The 22,002-nt window shown below is 34.5% G+C and overlaps 1 protein-coding gene across 1 annotated transcript in view; it reads right to left on the reverse strand.

Moving 5' to 3' along the window:
* Window positions 1–1,287: 1,287 nt before the first annotated feature.
* The window catches only part of EIF2A (eukaryotic translation initiation factor 2A), a 31,159-nt gene continuing 10,444 nt past the window's right edge, over window positions 1,288–22,002 (reverse strand). The window contains 13 exon segments of the mRNA XM_019439516.2: window positions 1,288–2,679; window positions 3,281–3,346; window positions 4,139–4,267; window positions 5,531–5,644; window positions 8,975–9,546; window positions 11,707–11,823; window positions 12,017–12,101; window positions 12,103–12,162; window positions 12,299–12,372; window positions 13,941–14,023; window positions 14,382–14,481; window positions 15,481–15,599; window positions 18,706–18,780. Coding sequence (XP_019295061.2) covers window positions 2,614–2,679; window positions 3,281–3,346; window positions 4,139–4,267; window positions 5,531–5,644; window positions 8,975–9,546; window positions 11,707–11,823; window positions 12,017–12,101; window positions 12,103–12,162; window positions 12,299–12,372; window positions 13,941–14,023; window positions 14,382–14,481; window positions 15,481–15,599; window positions 18,706–18,780 — 1,660 coding nt within the window. The 3' untranslated portion in view covers window positions 1,288–2,613.

Here is a 22,002-nt window from a genome sequence, read left to right on the forward strand (position 1 = left end):
AATGAATTCCACTCAACCTCCTTAACACTGAGTCCGAATCTTAGACATGAAAGGTGTATGGCAGTCACAAACTGAACTGCAAGAACAGTTCTTATTTATTCTGAAGTCTAGTCTCAGCTGATTATGATTTTTTAACTGTACAAAACTATAATCTCCTTTATATAAACAAAGTAAGCACAGCAAATCAGGCTAACATTCCTTCTGACCACTCTCCATCCTCATAGTCAATGTCCTCAGTTTCCACTAGACTTTTTCTATTAAGTTTACGTATTTTTAAATGTACATGGAAAATACAGTGTTAGTTTGACAATATTCAGTATTCCTTTTTCGGTAACATACAGAGCATGTTTTGACACAGATTATCTATTTCTTTTCTGAGAAAAGAATTCCTTTTTTTCAAGTGATAGTGTTGGGTTTTGCTCTTTTTCTCTTCCCTCACTGGGAAGCTTGCTTAACTCATGAAAAGACAAGGAGAGCCTTTGTGTCTACTGAAGTGCTTCCCCTCAAGATTATAATGCTCTCCAGAGATGTTTATGGCAAACGCCAAATGCATTTTTGAGACACTCTGAGCAAGGGAGATTTTTATGAGAATCAAGGATTTATAGATTTTCCTTTATAATGAATACCAACGTATTTAAAATCTCATTTTCAAGCAGACTTTTATAACCTTACCCTTTTTTTCCCATCACCTTACTCTTACTCCCAGAGGATAATGTTTAAACTAAAAATCAAACAAAATGTGTAGTCAAAGAACCTATTAGTGATTTTTATATTGACATGTGCTCAGAAATGAAACCTTTCCTTGGAAAAAGTTGAATGGATTAGATGACTACAGAAATAAAGACAATTCTAAAAAATGAGCCTAAGAATTTTGGTAAGAACAGTTAGCCTGGAACAATTTAAAAGCATCTGACTAAAACAAAAGTCAAAGATACTACCTCTGAGATAAACATTTTAAAGATAATTATTAACGGTTACCGTAAATTGTGTTATAAATGGGTAATTAATTTTTTTAATGTTTTTATTTATTTTTGAGACAGAGAGAGACAGAGCATGAGCAGGGGAGGGGCAGAGAGAGAGAGAGAGACACAGAATCCAAAGCAGGCTCCAGGCTCTGAGCTGTCAGCACAGAGCCTGACGTGGGGCTCGAACTCATGGACTGTGAGATCATGACCTGAGCCGAAGTCGGATGCTTAACCTACTGAGCCACCCAGGCGCCCCAGTAAATGGGTAATTAATTTTTTAAAAATAGACTGCCAGGTCAAAAAAAATTACACTGTCTCAGGATGCATTAGTTAATATTTTATTAGAAAAACGATTTTTAAGGTAATACACTGTAAAAGTAATCTATCTGCTTAAGTTTTTATTATCAGAAATGAATTAATTTTGAAAGCAATTATATGTATGTGTGTTCACACTCACACTCACTCACATATACTCTCTCTCTCTCTCTCTCTCTCCACACAAAATATTTAAAATAACACTCAAATTTTAATGAATTAGGTCTTTACCAAATCTTATTAGAAGTTCTGGGGTGTCAGTAAACTCAGTTATCTGTTTTTGTTTCTCAAGGTGTTTCTGGATTCTTTTACCTATCAGTTTAAATATTACCTCTTGGAAAACGGGTCATCAATGCAAATGAAAAGTAATTTCAAATGTTGGGGTGCCTGGCTGGCTCACTGGAAGGGTGTGAAACTCTTGATCTTTGGGGGTTGTGAATGCCAGCCCCATGTTGGGTGTAGATTACTTAAAGTAATCAAGCTTAAAAAAAGAAAAGTAATTTCAAATGTAAACCTGATTAAAAAAATTAATTGCAATAGACTCTGAAACCAAATATAAATTAGTTTTGATAGATGAGCGTCTGGCATTATCATTACATCTTTTTTTTTCATCATATGAATAAACAATCAAAACAATCAAGACTCAACTACAACAAAATAATCATAGTTCATGTTTGGAAAATATTTACCTCATCCTTAAATCACTAGATTTATTATTTGAAATACCAAAATAAAATGTTTTACTATTTTCCATTTTTCAAGTCTGTATTTTAGAACTAACCAGAAAAACTATTCCAAATACTACAAATAATATAATCAATTTAATATATTTAGTAAAATCTGATATTTAAGGCTTTTCTTTCAAGTTTGGACAGTATAAGAATGCTTTAGGATAAGAAAAAAGCCATATTACATATTCAAAGGAAAAATTTCCCAAACTTGTCTTGTAAATTAATAAAGGATCTGTTAACTTAGCAACTTATAACAAAGCCAACAATGATTAAATTTAAATTGTTTTTATTCACATATATGGTAAATACTATCCTCTACTAAAAAAAGCAATGACATCGTCTTTCAATCTGTCAGGCTTACTAAAGAAATTCATGTATTTCTTTTCTACATCATGTGTTGACATGGCATAGGATGCAGGATGTAAAAATCAATTTAATAGACATTATTAAATAATTTTATACATATGCAGAATCTTGGATAAATGGTTAAAATTATAGATGAACATTAAATGTAGGTACATGGGTATTTCATGTACACCAATGGGTCTATCAGAAAATGTGTTTGCACTGATTTCTGGTAACAATTGGCTTTCTGTGAATGTTTAAATACCCAATTCCAAATCTTCCAGCTCCTGGAGAAGGGCTTTCTCTTTCTGAATCTTCTCCAACTAGAAAAGTTTCAAACAACAAAGTTATTAAATAGGAAATGAAATAAAGTAATTATTGGATCTTTACCCAAAACAACAAAGCAGAAAAAATTTGTAAAAGGTGTATTTCTGACATTTTAACAGATCCACTGGTAAATACAGATTTAAAAATACAGAGTAACAAGCTTTAATTTGTTGCGTGGTATAAATCAAGGGGGCAAAGCACAAATGCCGCCTTACTGCAACTCTGAGGGTCCAATAAATTTTCATTCTATACTTCGGCATCCCTCAGAAGGCGAGAAAGGAATAAAAACAGGGCAGTGCAACCTGAGATATAGGAAGGAAGAGAATCTTGTGTTTATCTACTATAATACATCGTCTTTATTTTCAGCAGCAATGGCCTTACTATGCCTCTTAGAAATCACGATTCTCTCATTTACCATGGTCTACATCCGGTCTTCCCCTGTGCTTCTCCGTTTAAGTATAAAAGGGTTTTACAAAATATATGGTTTTCAAAAGAAGTTTTTAAACTCATGTGCTCTTACTTGATTAAATGATTGTGTATAATAAAAAGGGAAGAGTGGTAGTGACTACACGCGCGAATGAAACACGTAAAAATGACCTGATTTTTTTCTAGCTGTTTTCCAGCTGCGGCTTGTTCTTTCAGTTGTTCGATTGCTTTCAGTTTCTGCAAACATCAAATATATTATGAGTCAAGAGGAAGGAAGAATAAGTAATTTCAGAATGCAAATTTTTTTAGTATCAACTCAATCACATAAATGGGAAAACTGAGTAAGGAGAATCAATTATCTTATCTTTGGATCAAGGATAGTCTGGTAAAATGCTAAGGTAAACTCTTTTTTTAAACTTAGATGTAAAACTAAACATGTTAAGAACACGGGATTTGGCAAATTTTCAAGTTTTCAAGTAATGGTATTATATATGTACGTGTATGTATAGACATACATGTATTCGTAGGTAAATATATCACTAACTTCACTGTTTTCTCTAGCACTCCACTGTACCTAGACAATGTCTGTGGCTTAAAGAGACCCTTCATAATGCAGCCTGGGCAGGCTCCAGAAACCCGATTTTATACCAGGGCCATCACCACAAACTGGCTGCAATTTGGCAAATTAATAAACTTCTTTTTGTCTCCGTTTCTTCACCTTTAAAACTGGGATAAATAGCTGTTCCCACTGATCTCGTAAATGTCTAATGAAATACTGAGTATAAAATAGTTCAGCATATTTCTGTACAAATGGACCTTTTTTACTGCTCCAAAAATCAATAATAAAAAGACTTACAGCCTTTAGACATTTATGAATAGAACTGAAACCAGTGCCATTCCTAAATTATAGTATTTCATAGTGAGAAAGCAATAATCAGAACTGCTTCTAACTTCTTAGATGCCTATCTTTATATATTTCTCATGTATGTCTTTTAATAAACACATCTGCTTTTTACTTAAGTCTCTTACTTTCTTTAGGTTCTTGATTTTTTTGTCTACTTCAGGGTCTCCAGAGGTTGACTGCGAGATAGTATTTCGTGGTGTGCTCTGTGGGGCAGGAGTAGGTGCCAAATCGGGACTCTTTTCATTCCTTGCTTCCTGCAGGAAATATTTTCAAAAAATCAATTTTCTAAAATCAAAACATTAAAGTACGTCAACCAACAGAGCCTTGATATATAAAATGCTAAAGCCAAAATGTGATTTTATCTTTTATACTACATTTTATGTCATTGATCTGAATTGAATGTCTCATGAAATATGCCACATTGTCCCATAACAGAAAGATACAATGCAGCTTAAAAAAAAGTATCACAGTATAAGGAAGACACCCAGAAGGTTTTTACTATGTAATTGTCATAGAGGCTACTTTGCTAGATCTAAAATTTAAAGTAGCATAATAATTTGAGACCCATGTTGAGCACTGTTAGTGCAGAGCCTACCTGGAATTTTCTCTCTCCCTCTTTCTTTGCTCCTCCCTCCCCCCTGCCCCGCTCCCATGCTCATGAGCATGCACACTCGGTCCCTCTTTCTCTCTCTCTCAAAATAAATACACTTAAATAAAAAGTTATATTTAAAAAAAAAGATACTTCTGGAGATGAAATATATTAACTACAGAAGAGCACACTGATTTTTTTTGAAGCTCAGATTTTAGCAGACTATGGCTGCATAATGCAATTCTATACCTTAAAATAGTAATTGCCTGTCAAAACACGTAAGCAACCTAGAGCTGTCAAAATTCAAGCATTGCCAGCAAGACTGCCTTGTCCGAATCTCAAAACTATGATCGCCATGACTTCATGAACAGATACTCCTAGCTTAGCTGATCTCACCATCACTATAAGACATACACAATCATAATCTGTCAATTATGACACCGCTGTGTTTTTTCAACTATAAAATCATATAACAATCCACCGTTTTGGGTACTTCTGGTGTTGAGATTCCCAGCTGAATAATTTCCTATAGTAACGTAATACTGAGAAACAAAGTGGCTTTAGTATCGTGTCATTTCTGATCTCTCCTAACAAACGTATGCTTTCAGGGAGCAAACTGCACCACTTCACACAGGCTCCACCAAAAGGGTCTACGACAAGTAACGTTACTACACAATCCTATCAGGGTTTCAGGTTTTAAGATCAGGTCGTTTCCTCGCTTCCTCATTTTATTTTATGGAACTATTCAGAAATTCACAGGCAAACACAAAAAGAAAGATATTCTGGCTATTTATATCTAACTCCAACTACATTTTATAACGGAATAGTCAAGTCTTGAGGACTAGAATCTTTAAACTTTGAGGCTTAAACTAAGCTAATTTAACTGGTTTTGTTTGTTTTGTTTTGAAAAGATTAGTGCCCCAAATACCTGTTTTGCAGCTTTCTTAGCCTCATGCTTCCTTTGATTTTTCAGGGCTGTTTTTGATAATGGCTTATCATTTCCTGCTTGTGGTTTCATATTCTGAGGTGGTTCCTCCTCATGCTGTGGAAAAGTAAAATAAATGACTGTGAAATGCAGTCCATGTTTTTAAAAACAGGCATCACAAATCATATAATTTTGCTAGTGTGGAATAAACTTATTAAATTTGTTTTACAATCACTGGCAAAGAATATTTCAAAATTCTTATTAGTAACAGGCACACTCCAACTGTCAGGATGGATTTAATAAGGATCTTCCTATTAACTGATATATGGTGTCTTTCATTTATACAAGATCTGGCAAAATTCACTTCAGTTTTGCTTCAACAATGGAACTTTTTTTAGTACCACTATGACACATGATTCTTCTGAAAGTAGATACTAACGGTAGCTCCTTCCGGAGTCTTTTTGGATCGGACTACTGCCAACAGAAACCTAGTTGCCTCATTTGTTTTCTCTGCACAAAGAATTACTTGCTAGATCTTTATATGCAAAATCAGAGATTAGAAGATTAAAAATGAAAGCAAATTGAAAAACTAAAACAGACTAGAAGAAAACAAAACAAGAGGGGTGACCAACTGCATACTTATAAATCCAGTATTAACATAATGAAGAGGCATATGAAAAACTCAATGACCTGTCAGACTATACAATAAAAACACATCATCATTTCCAACATGAGATATTTATATAACCATCCATCAACTATATTCTACAACAGAAAGAGGGTGAATTAAGGAGTGGATCAAGGAGAAATTTGTGGAAACTCAAATGTTCTCACCACACACACACACACCCCACAGTGAGGTGAGAGATTCATTAATTAACTAGATGGGAGGAATCCTTTCACAATGAATACATCTAACAAATCACCATGACAGACACTTTAAATATCTTACAATTTCACATGTCAGTTAATTTCAATCAAAGAATACACACATACAGGTTTACGTTATCTCCGGAGCTGCTTCAGGCAACATACAGGATACATGACAGTATGACAACTTCTTATCAGGTTCATCTACTCAGTGATTTCCCTCTAAACTGCCGTTATCTTAGCGGTAACTGTCTCTTGGACTCTATCATTCTCAGCACATCAAAAGAACCAGATCTCCATGAAGGTTCTTAAGGACTAGCTCTCAGATCCATGTTGTACTTAAAAGTGCTATAAGGAAATGGGCAGGGTCAAACATTTAAGATGACGGAGGAATAAATAAGAAATCATACCGTGACTTCATCTTAGCTGCATGAACCGTAACAGGTCATCAAAGTTGTGTGTGCATACATGTTCTACTTGAAGCAACTGAATATATGAGTACCCACAATTGTAGAACAGATTTGATGGCACGTCTCTTTCACTTTCTTATCTACACAGCATACAATGTTAGTTGAGACATGGCTTTATTTGCCGAACATTTGTTTTACACATCAAAATTCTCTCAATAGTGGGCTCTCCTATAGTACTTTGCTTTGGATAAAAAAGTTTCTATTCATGAGAACTCCAGGGAAATGACAAAGCAATTACAAATGATGTAAGAAAGGATAAGTTACAAGGCTATTCCACAAGGCTCTTATCCACAAAGGATAAGTTACAAGGCTCTTCTACATTATGAACATAACGTAGCCATCAACAGGCTTTCGTTTTAGACAAAAAGAAAAAAATATCCACACAGCTACTACGGATCATGAGCTTTTCTGGCTTTAGTACTGTGCCTATCGTATACAATTTCATCCATATTAATATATTTTTTTCATCTATGTCAATTACAATGGGACTGTTTTAATGAACACATTACAACACTGAAGGGTGATTTTGGAAGCCAAGAAATACTTAAGTATAATTTATAGGTGAGTTTTTATTTATAAAAAAGTTTTTTCTTCAGAAAGAGAATCTCATCATTTTTTTCCCCTTGTGATACATAACCATCCTCCTTTGTGAAGTTATTTACTAGAATGTCTTTGTTTCTACTAATTTCTTAGCAGTATTTTTTTTTTTGCCATTTAGGTCATTTCTAGAATTTGATACAAACAAAAAATTCTCATTAGCCTGTGGTTCCTCCATTTAAAATCATTTGATAAAATCACATAATCATCATGTTACGTACAAAAGCAAAAATTTAGTGGAAATCTTAAATAGTAAAACAATTTTGGTTTTAAATGTTCTTACTAAGTTTTATCACTATTTTCAAAGTATATCTTTCTCTTCCTCCCCCTATCAAAACAAATGAGTTTTATGGATCAAAGAATAAAAATATACAGTGATTCGGAATTTAGTCCTCTTGTGCTTACAGATATTTAGAAAGCCAGATATGTTGAGGTCACTTCTGTTTTTATCTTAGGTAAGGAAAATTTCAATATAGAGGGAAGACAATCCAAAGTCTACTATATCCTTTCTGTTTTAATCTATATACAAATATCATAAATGGGCTTAATTTGTTCATAAGTTTTTATGTTTTTAGTAAATGATACAACAGAAATGTTTAAACAAAACATTTCAATGAAGTCATTACAGACCACTGCTAGATTTTGTGGAGGAGGAAGGGTTCCTCTGTTTTTGTTTTTGAGAGGGTTAGGAGTGGTACAAGGGAGGCATAGGAATATTTATCCTTTGAACAAGTGTTGACTTCCCTGAGTGGCTAATAATTAAGTGGCTGAATATCCTCATTTACTTGAACCAGTTTACACTTATTGTATGGTCACCTTTATAATACCAATAATATTGTTGTTCATTCTTATAGAACAACTTTATTTCTTAACATCATCACAGAGACTCAGATCACTAATAAATGTTTCCCCTGAGCTCTGAAATGCTCACATTTTAAAGATCAGAATGTGACCAATGCTCTAGTCATAACTTTACAATACAGATGGGAAATGACAGCCTAAGGAAAATAAACATGTTTTGTTTGACCAACAGTGTTTTAAAAATCGAGCAATTTTACATAAGCATCCAGACTGGTTTTGTCTTGAAAAATCATTTTGGCAAACTGGGCCTAAATCTCCTATGGAAACAATCAGCTACTGCTGTGCGGTTGCTATGGCCTTTAAAGAGGGCATGATCTCTTCCTTCCCCCATTCTCTCCCAGTCACCAAAGCCTTACATTACCAGCCTAGCCTGACAGGCATGTGAATTTGAGCCCATGATGTCTACAAAGGCAGCATGTCATACTCCATTATCTTTCTCACAAATGTAAAATGTGAACTGTTTTAAATGGACTACTCTGTTAACAATGTCAGCTGTTCCCCATCTTCAATGGTAGGTCCTCCATGATTTCTAGAGTTTATATTCTAATCAGGTGCTAAGTAACACAAGAACATACATGAGAAAAAGGTCTCGAGAATTCCACACACTAAAAAACCTTTTCCTACCAAAGTAGTAAAAAACGTTACTTACTAGTTTGGAATTGGTGATTGGTTTATTTCTTAAAGCTGGAGGTCTATAAGCTGTTGCAACTTTAGGTTCTTCACTGGGTACATCACTTGGAACTGCTTGGTAAGTTATCGTTTTTGCTGGAAATATTCCATCTAAAAATGGCTGCCAAGAAACCTGCCATAATTCTGCATTTGATGGCACATCATGCTTGTGCAAGACAGAGCCAGTATAATGCCAAATCTTATACCCATTATTAACACGTAACCTGGGAGCACATGTGGCTGTTAAAATATGCTCACCATCAGGGCACCAAGCAAAATACGTAGAATCAGAGGCCACTGGTTTAGAAATAAGTTTGTAGTTTTTAACATCCCACACTTCCATTTGTCCCCTCAGATTTCCAAACCCAGCTAGTACTAATATATGTCCATGCGGGCTATAGTAGGCTGCATTACGAGGACCAGTTCCGAAGTCAAAAACAGGATCACATTTCAAGTTGAAAATTGTCGCTTTGGCAGGCATAAAACCATAAACAGCACAAAACTCAGTAGAACTAGAATTCCAAACGACATCATAAATGGGGCCATTTTTTGCTAGAAAAAGAATATAAAATCGAAATTAGCAATAAAGAATAACATGAATACAATATTTATTAGCTGAATTACAATTGTATAATACTCATAAACATGTCAAACAGTAAAAAAAATCCAACAATTTCAAGATACGTTACAATTAAAATATTTTTATATGATATACTATGGATACTGATGTATAACCATAAATTTATTTAAGAACCTCTAGGGAATCTAAATTTCATTTAAACATTTTGGCAATGTAGGCTCAAAGACACACGTTATTATTACTATTACCAAACTAGTTTTCACTGGAAGAGGTAATGTGGGCACACAGGAATAAAAATACACATTATATAAAATGATACACCACACAATAAGTTCCCCCACACAAAGGCAACACTCTATTCCCTGTATATACTTTCAGAATAGTTTCGTTGAAATTAAGCATCTCTCTTAACCATACACATACACATACACATACACACACACACACATACACACACACACACACACACACACAGTTCTTTGTTGTTACAGTTAGTACTCTATCTTGGAGATGTTTCCATATAAGCACACTGAGATCTGCCTCACTCTTTTCCAATGGTACTGTATTCCTATATATTCTCAACTGTGAGTGTACACAAACACATCTATAGGAGTGAAACTGGCTGCTCAAAGGTACATACGTTTAGTTGATAATGTGCTACCAGACTGCCCTTCAGAGAAGCTGTACCATTTTATATTATCAACAGGTTTTTTTTGAAGTTTATTTACTTATTTTTTTAGTAATCTCTACACCCAATGTGGGGCTCGAACTCACAACCCCAAGAACAAGAGTCACATGCTCCTCTGCCTGAGTTAGCCAGGAGCCTCAACAGTGTGTGAGAGTACAGATTTTCTCCTCATTCTCATTCACACTGTGTAGTTTCATACTTTTATCTTTGTCAAGCTGCGGAGACAAAAATTGTTGTCTTGCCTTCCTTTCTGTTCTTTTATTATAAACTGAGCACATTTTAATATACTTACACAATCTTATTTCTGGTTTTGTGGACTATTTTTTACTGTCCCATGCCTATTTTTCTCCCCAATTATTGGCCTTTTATTGATTTACTTGATATAGCAACAAAATTCACCTTTCTCATACTCATCCCTTTTCCATCTAAATAAATTTTCTCCAATCTTTTGTTTGGCTTAGTTTATGGAATTTTCTTCCTCCAATGTAAAACTCTGTATTTTATACATTCAAATTAATCACTTTTCCCTTATTAGTTCTGCCTTGTTAGAAAATCTTTTTTCACTTTTTTAGGATTAGAAAAAAATCAACTTTAGAACCAGTTTACCTAGTTTATAAAAACGTACCGGCATTTTAATTTTTAGGTTAATTTGGAGAGAAATGACATCTTTATAAAATTCTCCTTATATAAAGGAGAATATAAAAGGTCACATTTTGTCCCTTAGAAGTTTTAAAGTTTTCTTCCTATTAGTCCTATAGATTTCTTGCCTTTTGTTGTTATGCATTTCCTTCTATTATGTTTTTTAAGTGGCTATTTATACTGTGACTTCATCTATATGTACAGAGATGATTCTGTTTTTCCTCCTTCAAAAGTGTACATTTATTCTTTTGATATGTTACACTGACAAGGTCCTTCAGGATGTTAAATTATAGCGGAAAGAGGACATCCTTGTTTCCTTTCTGACTTCAGAGGGAATACATAGTTTTTTGTAAGGAAGTTTATCCTACTCCTACATGTTCAATTCAAAATGAAAAACCAGGGAGTTGCCAGAGTTTTAAAACTTATTCTACAGTTAATTTAGCTCATCAAAACAAAAGATAAAATGGTGACATTCCTCACACTCAGTTCTGAAGGAGTGCTACACTCACAAGACCAACTCCCTGTCATTATAAGTTAAATAAGTCCCCAAAGAGCTACTGCAATGAAATTAACCTCACTCAGCAAGTTCCCCACTAAAGTGCTGGCATAACTAAATTAATTGGATTCTGTCAAAATAATGTATGTCTGGGGATGACTTTAAGTTTATTAATCAAGAGGAATTTTACCTGAAAGGTTATTAAAATATGCGAGTTTTATCACTTGAACAAGAATTTAGATTGCATCATCTTTATGGCCCAGTATTTTTTCCATTGTTTTAGCATAAGAAGACTACGGGAATACTCACGTAGCTGCACGACAGCGCTTTCTCCGTTCACTGCAATGTAGTGCAGCGTTTGTTCTCCGTAGTAGGACGCCCCTGTCTTGTCAACGTCTGTACTAGCTATTACTAACACGGCAGTAGCTAGAACGGAAAAAACTTTCATTAGATTTAAAACACAATTTAACCTGATGCTGATAAGAAAAATTTTTTAAATTTAACACAGCACATGTAAATTTTCATTAAATAAGCATTGATATTCTTTTTTTCTATATACATATAGGAATATAAGCCTCAATGAATACTTGATAAATGAGATAAAATGTATTTATCATACCTTTTTTATTCCATAGCATTGTAACTTTATCAGCTTTAAAGAAACTTTTATTAGCTAAGGCTGCATGAGGTCCATCAAAATTGGGGGTACTGATATAATCTAACAAATGAAGGTGCACCCTTACTTCCTGGAACATAGACAGCCACCTGAAATACACATATATCATCGTCACTTAATTTTCTGAGGCATATAAACTAAGATGGACATGTTTTTATAGTCACTAAGCACTAGGAAAAGGTTTAATTTCCTAAAATTCCATATGAACAAAGACATAGAAATTACCTTGTACGGTTGGGGTCCAGGTGATAACACAAAATCATTAATTTTTTGCAAATGCAATTTGTTTGCAATTGTGTCTAAAAAAACAAAAAGCAAATGGTGTTGGAAGAATGAAACTAATAGGAACATGATAAATTCTGAATGTATTATAAACGATTAATGTAATGATATAGTAATACTGCTCATTGTAGTCTCATGAGTAGACTCATGTAGAGTGGGAACAACACAGACCTACATTTTAATTTCTACCCAGTCATTTAGTAGCTGGGTGACCCTGGGCAAGTAATGAGATTATACATCTAATCCCACTGATTGATTATAAGAACACAGTGCTCTTTCTTATATAAATGGTGCCACTAGGTAATCAAATAGTAGATGGGGGAATTTCTCTTTATAGAAGTAGTATAGCTTATAAATGAGAGGGTAGGGAGGAGGGAAATCACCAATGTGCAACCAGTCATGAAATAACAGATCAGCTAATCCTACAAAATTACAGACAAGAAGACACTATGTGCTTCTTGATAAAAGAACTGAACACTGCTTGTGAGGCAGACTTGTCCTCATCTCCCCAAAAAAGAGAATCTGAAGCTGACCAGTTCTAGATGCAAATAGCTATTTAGGGGACAGATGAACATGTTAAACTATAGGACAAGATACAATAGCAAAATTCAACTATGAGAACATACATGACAAGTAACCTTGTTTCTTAAATAATAAATCTCAAGGTGGGGGTAGAAGAGATGGACAGGGAGCCTACAGCTTAAAAGAAATTTAAAAGAGGGGTGCCTGGGTGGCTCAGTTGGTTAAGCATCCAACTCTTGATTTCAGCTCAGATCACGAGCTCACAGTTCATGAGTTCGAGCCCTGCATCAGGCTTGGCACTGACAGTGCAGCGCCTGCTTGGAATTATCTCTCTTTCTCTCAAAAATAAGTAAATAAACTTAAAAAAAAAAGAAAAAGAAAAAGAAAGAAACCTAAGATTCTCTCTCTCCCTCTCCTCTACCTCTCCCCTGCTCACACACACTCTCTCCCTCTAAATAAATAAATAAATAAATAAGCTTTAAACAAAACAATAACAAAAAATTAAAACATTTGCAATTATCAGAAATTTGAACACTGACCAGATACTTTATATCTGTGATAATGGTATTGTGGCTATTCAACAATTAAAAAGCCCTAGTCTTCAGAGATATATACTGAGATGTACAGGTAAAATTATATGATGCCTAGGATTTGCTTTAGCACAGTAAGAGAGATATTAGGTGGAGAGATGTGTGGATGAGGTAGGATTGGCAATAGGCTGAAAGTTACTGGGACTAGGTGTCTACTTTTATGTTTGAAATTCCACACAATAAGACATTTAAAAAATTTGTATCAAAGAATTTCAATAGTAACTAAACTCCGAAAGAGGTATGCAAATGCCTTAATAGCAATTATTAGATAATAAAAACTTATTATAAAAACAAATCTTTGTTAGAATTTCTTCAGTATTTAGATTTACAAGAGTTATTCAAATGAATTAATAAAACAACAATTATTAACATATTAACAGTATTTAGGAAAACCCTATGATGCCATATAAGGCAACAAAACTGTATATACATTTATAATAAGTGATAAATTGATTTCATAAATCTTTCCATACTAAAATTGTTGTTTTCAAAGAAGTGAACTTCATTGTTAACATTTCGGGCACAGATAGTTTCATCTTCTGACCAAGATGGACACCTACGTTGAAAGAATATGAAAAAAATTTAGACACGTGTAACCTCACATGTTAACCTGTTAAAGTTTGTGATACGCTTACTATTTAAGAAAAATACTTATAAATATGATGTCAAGTCAGTTCCTAATAGTTTTAGTTAAGCATTTGTAAAAGAAAGGTATTGTTCGTTTTCATCCAAATATTAAACAAAAGAAAGATCAAGTTTTTACTCTATTACATTCCCACATATTCCAGATCCTTAAAGATCTAGATTTTAGTCTAACAAGTTATCTTCTAAACTAGTACCTGAGAAACAATATTACACAATGAAGATATTTAGAACATTTTGTAAATAATTAGCATTTTAAAGCATTTATTTACCAATTTTGCATTTTTTTCTGAATGAAAGACTTCAAACATGTACCAGTTTTCACATCGTAAAGTTGTAGGTTGGGTACCCCAGCTGTGCCATCTTTAGAAGCTAAAAGAAACACAGATGTCTTTGCAATAATTGTCTCCTAACGTTAGTAAAAAGAATTTATTCTTAAAACAACTTTCAACAAGATTATAAAGATCAAGTAAAAGAGTTGCTTTAAATCAACTTTCCCTTTTGGGTTTAATCTCTATTCCTAAAGCCATGACAAAAGTTCAGCATTTCTGAAATGACTTGATTACTATAGATTTTAAGAATACTTAAAAGATTTGTTTATTAAGTGTGACATGTTAAATGGATTAAATTATCTTATTATGAAATCAATCGTGTGTCTCTAAGTCACACACACACAGTTACACAAACTATTCATGAGTCTCAATTTCCCATTTATTTACTTGGAAAAAGAAGATTCATTCAAGTCTGTCTCTTGGAAGAACCAAGCTAGAAGGTTTATAACCAAACAATGAACTATTATCATATATTTAACTCAACACTGCCCACACTATTAAAACATTTTTTTAAAAGCCCCTATACCCCGAGTGTTTTCTTACTCATCTATGAAGTGCAGCTGTATAAAATGTTCATATAACATACCATCATATCGTTAAATGTGTTAAAAAAAAATGGCACACCATCTTCCTATTCTTTGTCATATCTTACACATTTCTTACATGTTGCGTCTATTGAACTTCCTCTTTGATTTACAATGATTATTTAAAATGTTTTCCATTTAAAGGTCGTTATTATTCTTAATTTTTGAGATTTTCTCCCTAAGCAACCACTGATGATTCACTTTCTAAAATTCCCCTTGAGCTTTTTCTTTTCCTCTATCTCACGATAAATCTTTTCACTAACTTACTGTACCTTGAAATTACTTAAAGTACATTGTATTGGGGGAATACAAGATTCATTGTTGAATAAAGATTTTCACAAACACTATTTACTATCTAAAGATTAATTGCTTTCTTAAAAGGTTGTAAACTGTCTCTTTTTCCCCCCTGAATTGAACTGATCTTGTCAATATTCTTACAATTGGAAAATACTTACTAGTGTAAGGCTGCCACGTTGCCAGGACAGTGTTTTTTGGCGAGAACTCAAGGCAAACTGTCTTTGGGAGGTCGAAGGAGTGCCGTAGTCCCTTGTTAGTGACATTGATAATATTTATTCTGGTTTCAAAAGAAATTACTTCAGCAATGAAATACTGTTTTAAAATAGCCAGCACTATCCAAAACATTCATACCTCTTTTCAAATACAGATCACTGTAAAGTGGTTGTTTTCATAAAAATCAATTTTCAGGTAAGTTCTAGAAAACATCCAATAAACACCTTAACAACAACAACAAAAACCAAGTGTATGTTTTGCCAAAAGGCCCCTATGTAAAGCTGGTACTGGGGAATACAGAATTAGCAGAAGGATGTAACACATGATTCTACTTTTAGCTGAAAAGAAAACAACAGGCCTTTAAGTGGACACAGAGCTAACCTACACATAAGCTGAGGTGTACTAGACTAAAGCAAAATAGAAGTGCTAGGCCAAAAGTATTTTTTTCAATTTGACTAAATGGAAGCTGTAGCAGTTGTGAGATCAATAAGGACGCTTTCGATGTCTATCAAAATATCAGAAGCCATCTTCAAAAGATAAAGGTAAAAGTATGAATCATCATAATACGATAATGATGAAAATTACAGCAATTATATAATAAAAGCAGTTTTCCATTTTTTGGATGCTTTCTATGAACCATGTTTTGCTCTGACCACTTTATGTACATTTTCTCATTTAATCCTCACAAGAGATTTGTAAAGTAGGTATTATCATCTCCATTTTACAAATGTTAAAAGTGAAGCTTAGAAAAAGTAAATGATTTATGATTTGTCCAAGATCATACGACTGATAAATGCCAGAGCCAAGTTCTAAAGTTTCCCAAGTTCTAAAACCAGTTTTGCCTGACTTGTCTTATGTACTCTTTGGGGGGAAAAATATATTCCATCTTATTTTAGAAATTGCTAAAAAAAAAAAAAAATTGTTTAAAGTTACTTTGTTCTATTCAAGTTTGGGACACTGGTTTAGGATAAGCAGAAATTGCTAAGAGTGAACGATTACTGCATATTGTTTAAACACAACACACACACACACACACAAATATACAAGATTCTTTAAAACTTACTGTAAATTACATATTTTAGAATTACATGAAACTTTCTTTTTTTTGGTTTTTAATAGCCTTTAAGAGTTATTCTTAGTTAAAAATAAAGAGTATTTATTTTAACTAAAAACCTCACATATTTAAAGAAAAATCCGTTATAGTTTTTGATTAACTATGACCTCAGCAAAGCCACAATCAATACACTACATCTGTTTCTCTTGACCTCAGGAACATTGTATGTTGTTGTGGCCATAGCAGTTTAAGGAAATAAATGCTAGAACCAGGTATAGAAAATACCTATTAAAAAGATGGACACAACAAATGGGCACAACAAAGGGTTCAGGGGCACCTGGGTGGGGCTCAGTCGGTTAACTGTCAGACTCGATTTTGGCTCAGGTCATGATCTCACAGTGCATAAGATCAGGTGCGCTATCAGCACAGAGCCCCATTGGGATTCTCATTCTCTCTCTCTCTGCCTCTGCCCAGCTTTCATGCCATCTCTTCTTTCTCTCTCAAAATAAACAAGCTTAAAAAAAAAAAAAGGTTCAGAGTTGAATCCAATAGAAAGCCAAGTAAGGATACGAAGTATAAAAAATAATTAATAACTGTGAAGGTGAAAACAGGCTTATTCAACAAACTCTAAGCTAGCAAAATAAGGGATACTTCAAAAAGATAATAGACAAGAAGTATGGTATGTCCCATTAAATAGTGAATTTCTATGAGCTCATTACTCATAGTATAAATTACAAGATAAATTTTAAAAAATAAAAGTCAAACACCCACAATCAGTTACACCAAAAATAAGAAAATTTGAAAGTATGTTCTTTGAGACTGAGATTAAGACTGTCTGTTAACATTGTGGATAAGGACCCAATACGATTATATTCCTAATAATTTATGAGTAGTAGTATGCTTATTGGGTTCAAAAACTTAAAAAAAAGAAGTAAAAAACTGATTAACATAAAATTACAAAAGCTAATTCTGCCAGGTACTTACAGTCATAAAAAGTGAATCATCTAATTCAGCACAATCTTTTCAGCATTAATTTAAAAAATCACGTGTTTAATCCAATCTGACCTGACAGTTGAAAGACTTCAGCTTATATTACCACTGTGTAAAAACCAACATTTAAAATGTACTTTTTGGGGGCGCCTGGGTGGCTCAGTCAGTTAAGCGACCGACTTCGGCTCAGGTCATGATCTCGCGGTCCCTGAGTTCGAGCCCCGCGTCGGGCTCTGTGCTGACAGCTCAGAGCCTGGAGCCTGTTTCAGATTCTGTGTTTCCCTCTCTCTGACCCTCCCCTGTTCATGCTCTGTCTCTCCCTGTCTCAAAATTAAATAAAACGTTAAAAAAAAAAATTTAAAAATAAAATGTACTTTTTGTATTAATGTATGCGTTTTTCCCTTTTAAAAAACCTAACATATTACATCTGGTAAGAAACAACAAAAATAACTTTAAACCAAATTACACATATTCAGGCATTTTCCTGGTTCTTTGCCTGAAATGTTGTAGTGCCTACAGAAAAATTAAAAATGAGTGGTTTTCTTAATACAATTATGAGTACTTAATCAAAATACTTACTTTTTTACTTTTTTTGCAAAACCAATTTTGTGATCTGATTATTTTATGTAATATAGACTATCCTAGACATACTTTTGAATAATTTATAAAATATTTAAATAATACTTTTATATACAATAAAACTCACAGTAATAAGCAAGCAGTTGCTACTAATTTAATAGCAAAGATATAATAAAGTATCTAAATCTAAGGTAAACAAGCAACGAGAGTTATTCTCTAAGTGTTAGCACAGAACTTAAGAAATCCTAACTGATCACTTAGAGCACTATGAAAAAAAACCTTTCAGCTTCTCTAGCATTAAATTAATTGCCCCTTACCACACATTACTTTTTAATTCTAAGAAACTAGATAAGTCAAGTCATGGCATATAAACAGAAGCTAACAACTTTGGAGGTGTTCTATGGAAGCTGCATTTCAGACAATACCTAACTACATCATGACATTAAAAGATGGACTTTATTAACGACACCCAAACATGTGTTATTCAAATAATGCCAGTTATGTTTAAACTGATGACACATAAAATGTTATATAAATAAACACTAACTTTTCTCCGTTGCCCCAGGCAAACAAGGTGCCATCCTTGCTAAAGGTATAGACTTTGCAATTTTTCCCAGATTCCCTGAAAATGACAAGAAAAAAAGTTTAATAAGCATGAATACTTTTTAAAAAATCTGATTAAAAATTTACAATCTTATCACTAATTTAATGATTATGAACTTACATAAATTTAAGAAAGTAATTCCATAATGCTTTAGTCTACCAAAATACCTTATCTCTTAAAACGCAGTGCCAACAACCACTGCAAAGTAAGGTGGAAATCGATGTTACAACAACAGATCAATCTTAAGGAGAAAACAGAGCCCTTTTAGGTGAATAACTGGTTTGTGTGAAAAACCCAAAAATGTAGGTGAACATGGAAGTTACGAGCTATCAACCGTGATCTTGAGGGCTGACGGATTTCAATATAGAGACTTTGTGAAGAATGTCCCAGACCACCTGCATAACAAAACAAGTGTGGCTACAATATCCTGAAGTAGACAAGAAGTGTCCTGGATTTGAAGGAAAAAGATCTTCCATCGATTTCTGATGTGCAGAGACGGAAAGTATAACAACGGTAAGAGGATCTTCACATTAAATAAGTGTGGATGCAGGATTCTCTACAAAAACAGACCTGGGGAAATCAGACTTCTTGGCAATATTCTATCCAGTGGTCAGAACTCTAAGTACTGTATCTCTCAACAGGAGAAGGCTACTACGAGTACATCTCACAGTGACAATCAACACCCAAACAGAAATGTGTATGTGGGAACATGTAAATGTCCGTAAGTGTAGTCACATAAAACCAGAACTTCATAGCTAATGAACATCTGAATTACTACGTAACAAGCACTGAGAACTGACCAGTACGTCCCCCTTAAACTGGATACTATCTTTACATTAATTCATCCGAAGATGACCTTTGTGTTTCTGCATCACATAATAATGGTAGCTTGTACTCAGCTTGTAGTTACTGAAATATCCTTTTTTGCCCTCTTTTCACATAAACAACTAGACCAAGATGTCCCCCATCCTACACTTGTACCGCAACTTATTTCTGAACCTAAGGGCAGAATGTGCAGTTATCCTTATTAATTCCACCCAGGCTTTGGCCTATTAATTAGTTCAGCCTACTGAGATCTATTTACATCTTCATTTTCTCTTACAAAACATTAGTCATTTCTTACAGACTTATGTAATGTATAAATTATAAAACTTCATTCTTAGCTATCCTCTAAATTCATGATAAGAATGTTGAATGAGCTTTGGACAAGATCATATGGCTCACCAATATAGTCCTTCCCTCAAACTAAAATCAATTCATTAATCAGCTGACTTTACCACCATGCCACTTCGTCTCACATAAATAATAACAATAATCCTTACTATCATTTAATACCCAGTCCTTGGATATCTAGGTTTTGAAAAGCTCCTCAGGTCATCCTAATGTGCAGCCAAATTTGAGAACCACTCATCTAAAAGCTTAACTGGCCATAGGTTTGTTTTTTGTTTGTTTTGGTTTTGGTTTTGGACCTTCCTAGAAGTATCATGTAGTTCCCATTACTACCCACCAGGGGGTAGGTCTCCTGGTGTCTCCTTGTTCTACCCTCAGTGATGGTGAGGCTGTACTGGACTCTTTAAGTGCCTCCTCGGATTCACCCTACCTTTCCTGCTCCCAGTCATCAGCTATTCAATGAAGAAACCTGGCCACCTCATGCCCTAACACCACTGGTTGTCTCAGACTCTCTAGGAGTGAGGGCCACATTTCAGCACGGCTTCCACTATGCCTACTGAAGTAGCAGGAAGAGGAGGTGACATTCAGATTCAACCTGAATAGACCAAAAAAGGCTCTGGCTGTACATACATTTCTTACCCTTCCTCTCCACGACTGTTTTGAGGCACAGTGGTTCATTATAGCCTCTCCGGAGACATTCTGCATGACCAAGAAACCTAGCTATATTTTATGAATCTGTGGTCAGCTCAGTGCACTCCACGTTAGATTTACTTTCACTTCTTCCTTGCCTTATTCCCTTTACCCCTCATTCCTGCTGCCTTGGGATTGTACACCCCACTGAAGTGCTTGCAGCACAAAAGCTCTGACACAGACTTGTTTGCTAGAGTAGTGCTTTTCAAATATTAATATGCATACAAATCACCTGAGGGTCTGGTTAAAACACAGATTCTGATTCAGTAAGCTGAATCAGGGACTGAGATGTTATACTGGTTCAAGGTGATGGCAATATAGCTGGTCTTGATACTTCCTGTATCATGGTTCTAAAGAACTGGGTCTAGTAAAAAATTGGTCGACAGACTTAGGTGATGACAGCCTGATTATAAAGTTCCCCATCCATAGTTCTTCTAACAGGCTCAGCATCTTTTGATGATCATTTACCCAGATCAGTGGTTCTCAAAGCAGGGTCCCTAAACTTGCAGCTTTGGCATTACTGGGGAACTTGTTAAAAATTCTAGTTCTTGGGCCCCACCCCAGATCTAATGAGTCAGAATATCTGGAGAGGAAGCAGCAATCTGTGTTTTAACAAGCTCTTCAGATCACTCTGATGTATGCTAAGTCTGAGAACTGACACAAGATTTCTTTAAGATTACAATGATTATCTAACCCCAATGTTACTTCTGTATTTATCCACTGGAATTCTCCTCTAAATAAGTTTTCCTCATCAACAATCTGGATACTTTGAAAAACCGTCTGTATGGGAAAGACAAAATAAATGCGTGATTTCTTCTCTTGATTTGTCAATTTTCAAAATAATGCGCAAGGACCCCATCAACCTCCAATGCTGACCAATAAGATTTGGAAAGAGAGGAATTTGGGGGCGAGTGTTTACATACTTGAATGTCTCAATCCTTTTAGTCATGATTCTTTCCAATGCTCAAATTGCCTCATCTTAAGTTGCTGTGAATGCCCTGAAGTTGCCTCTTGTGACTCTTCAACAAAGCCCTGGTAATCTTTTATAGCTTCCTTGCTTTCTGGACCAAAATGTCTCTAGCTCAACTCGTACTGTCTTCTGTACTAGACCTGGAATCAGTCGCTTCTTCAAGGAACGAGTTCCTGTTACTGAAGAATGGTGTTTAGAGATCATAATCTGTGAGACAGGGGTATTCACTGCTACTACCTTATCACTGCCCCTTAACCTTTTTCAGTGGACATTACTAAAAAATACAAGCGTTTTTATGAAAAGAAATCATGAGTTCATACTGACATATGCAAGTCTATTCCTTCACCCTTAGGCTGAAAATCTTGGTTTCTGAGGATGTTAATGTAATTGTTTTATCCTGTAATAGATTT

Source organism: Panthera pardus, unplaced genomic scaffold (assembly GCF_024362965.1).
Source record: "Panthera pardus isolate Hobbes unplaced genomic scaffold, ASM2436296v1 HiC_scaffold_16, whole genome shotgun sequence".
Taxonomy (NCBI): Eukaryota; Metazoa; Chordata; class Mammalia; order Carnivora; family Felidae; genus Panthera; species Panthera pardus.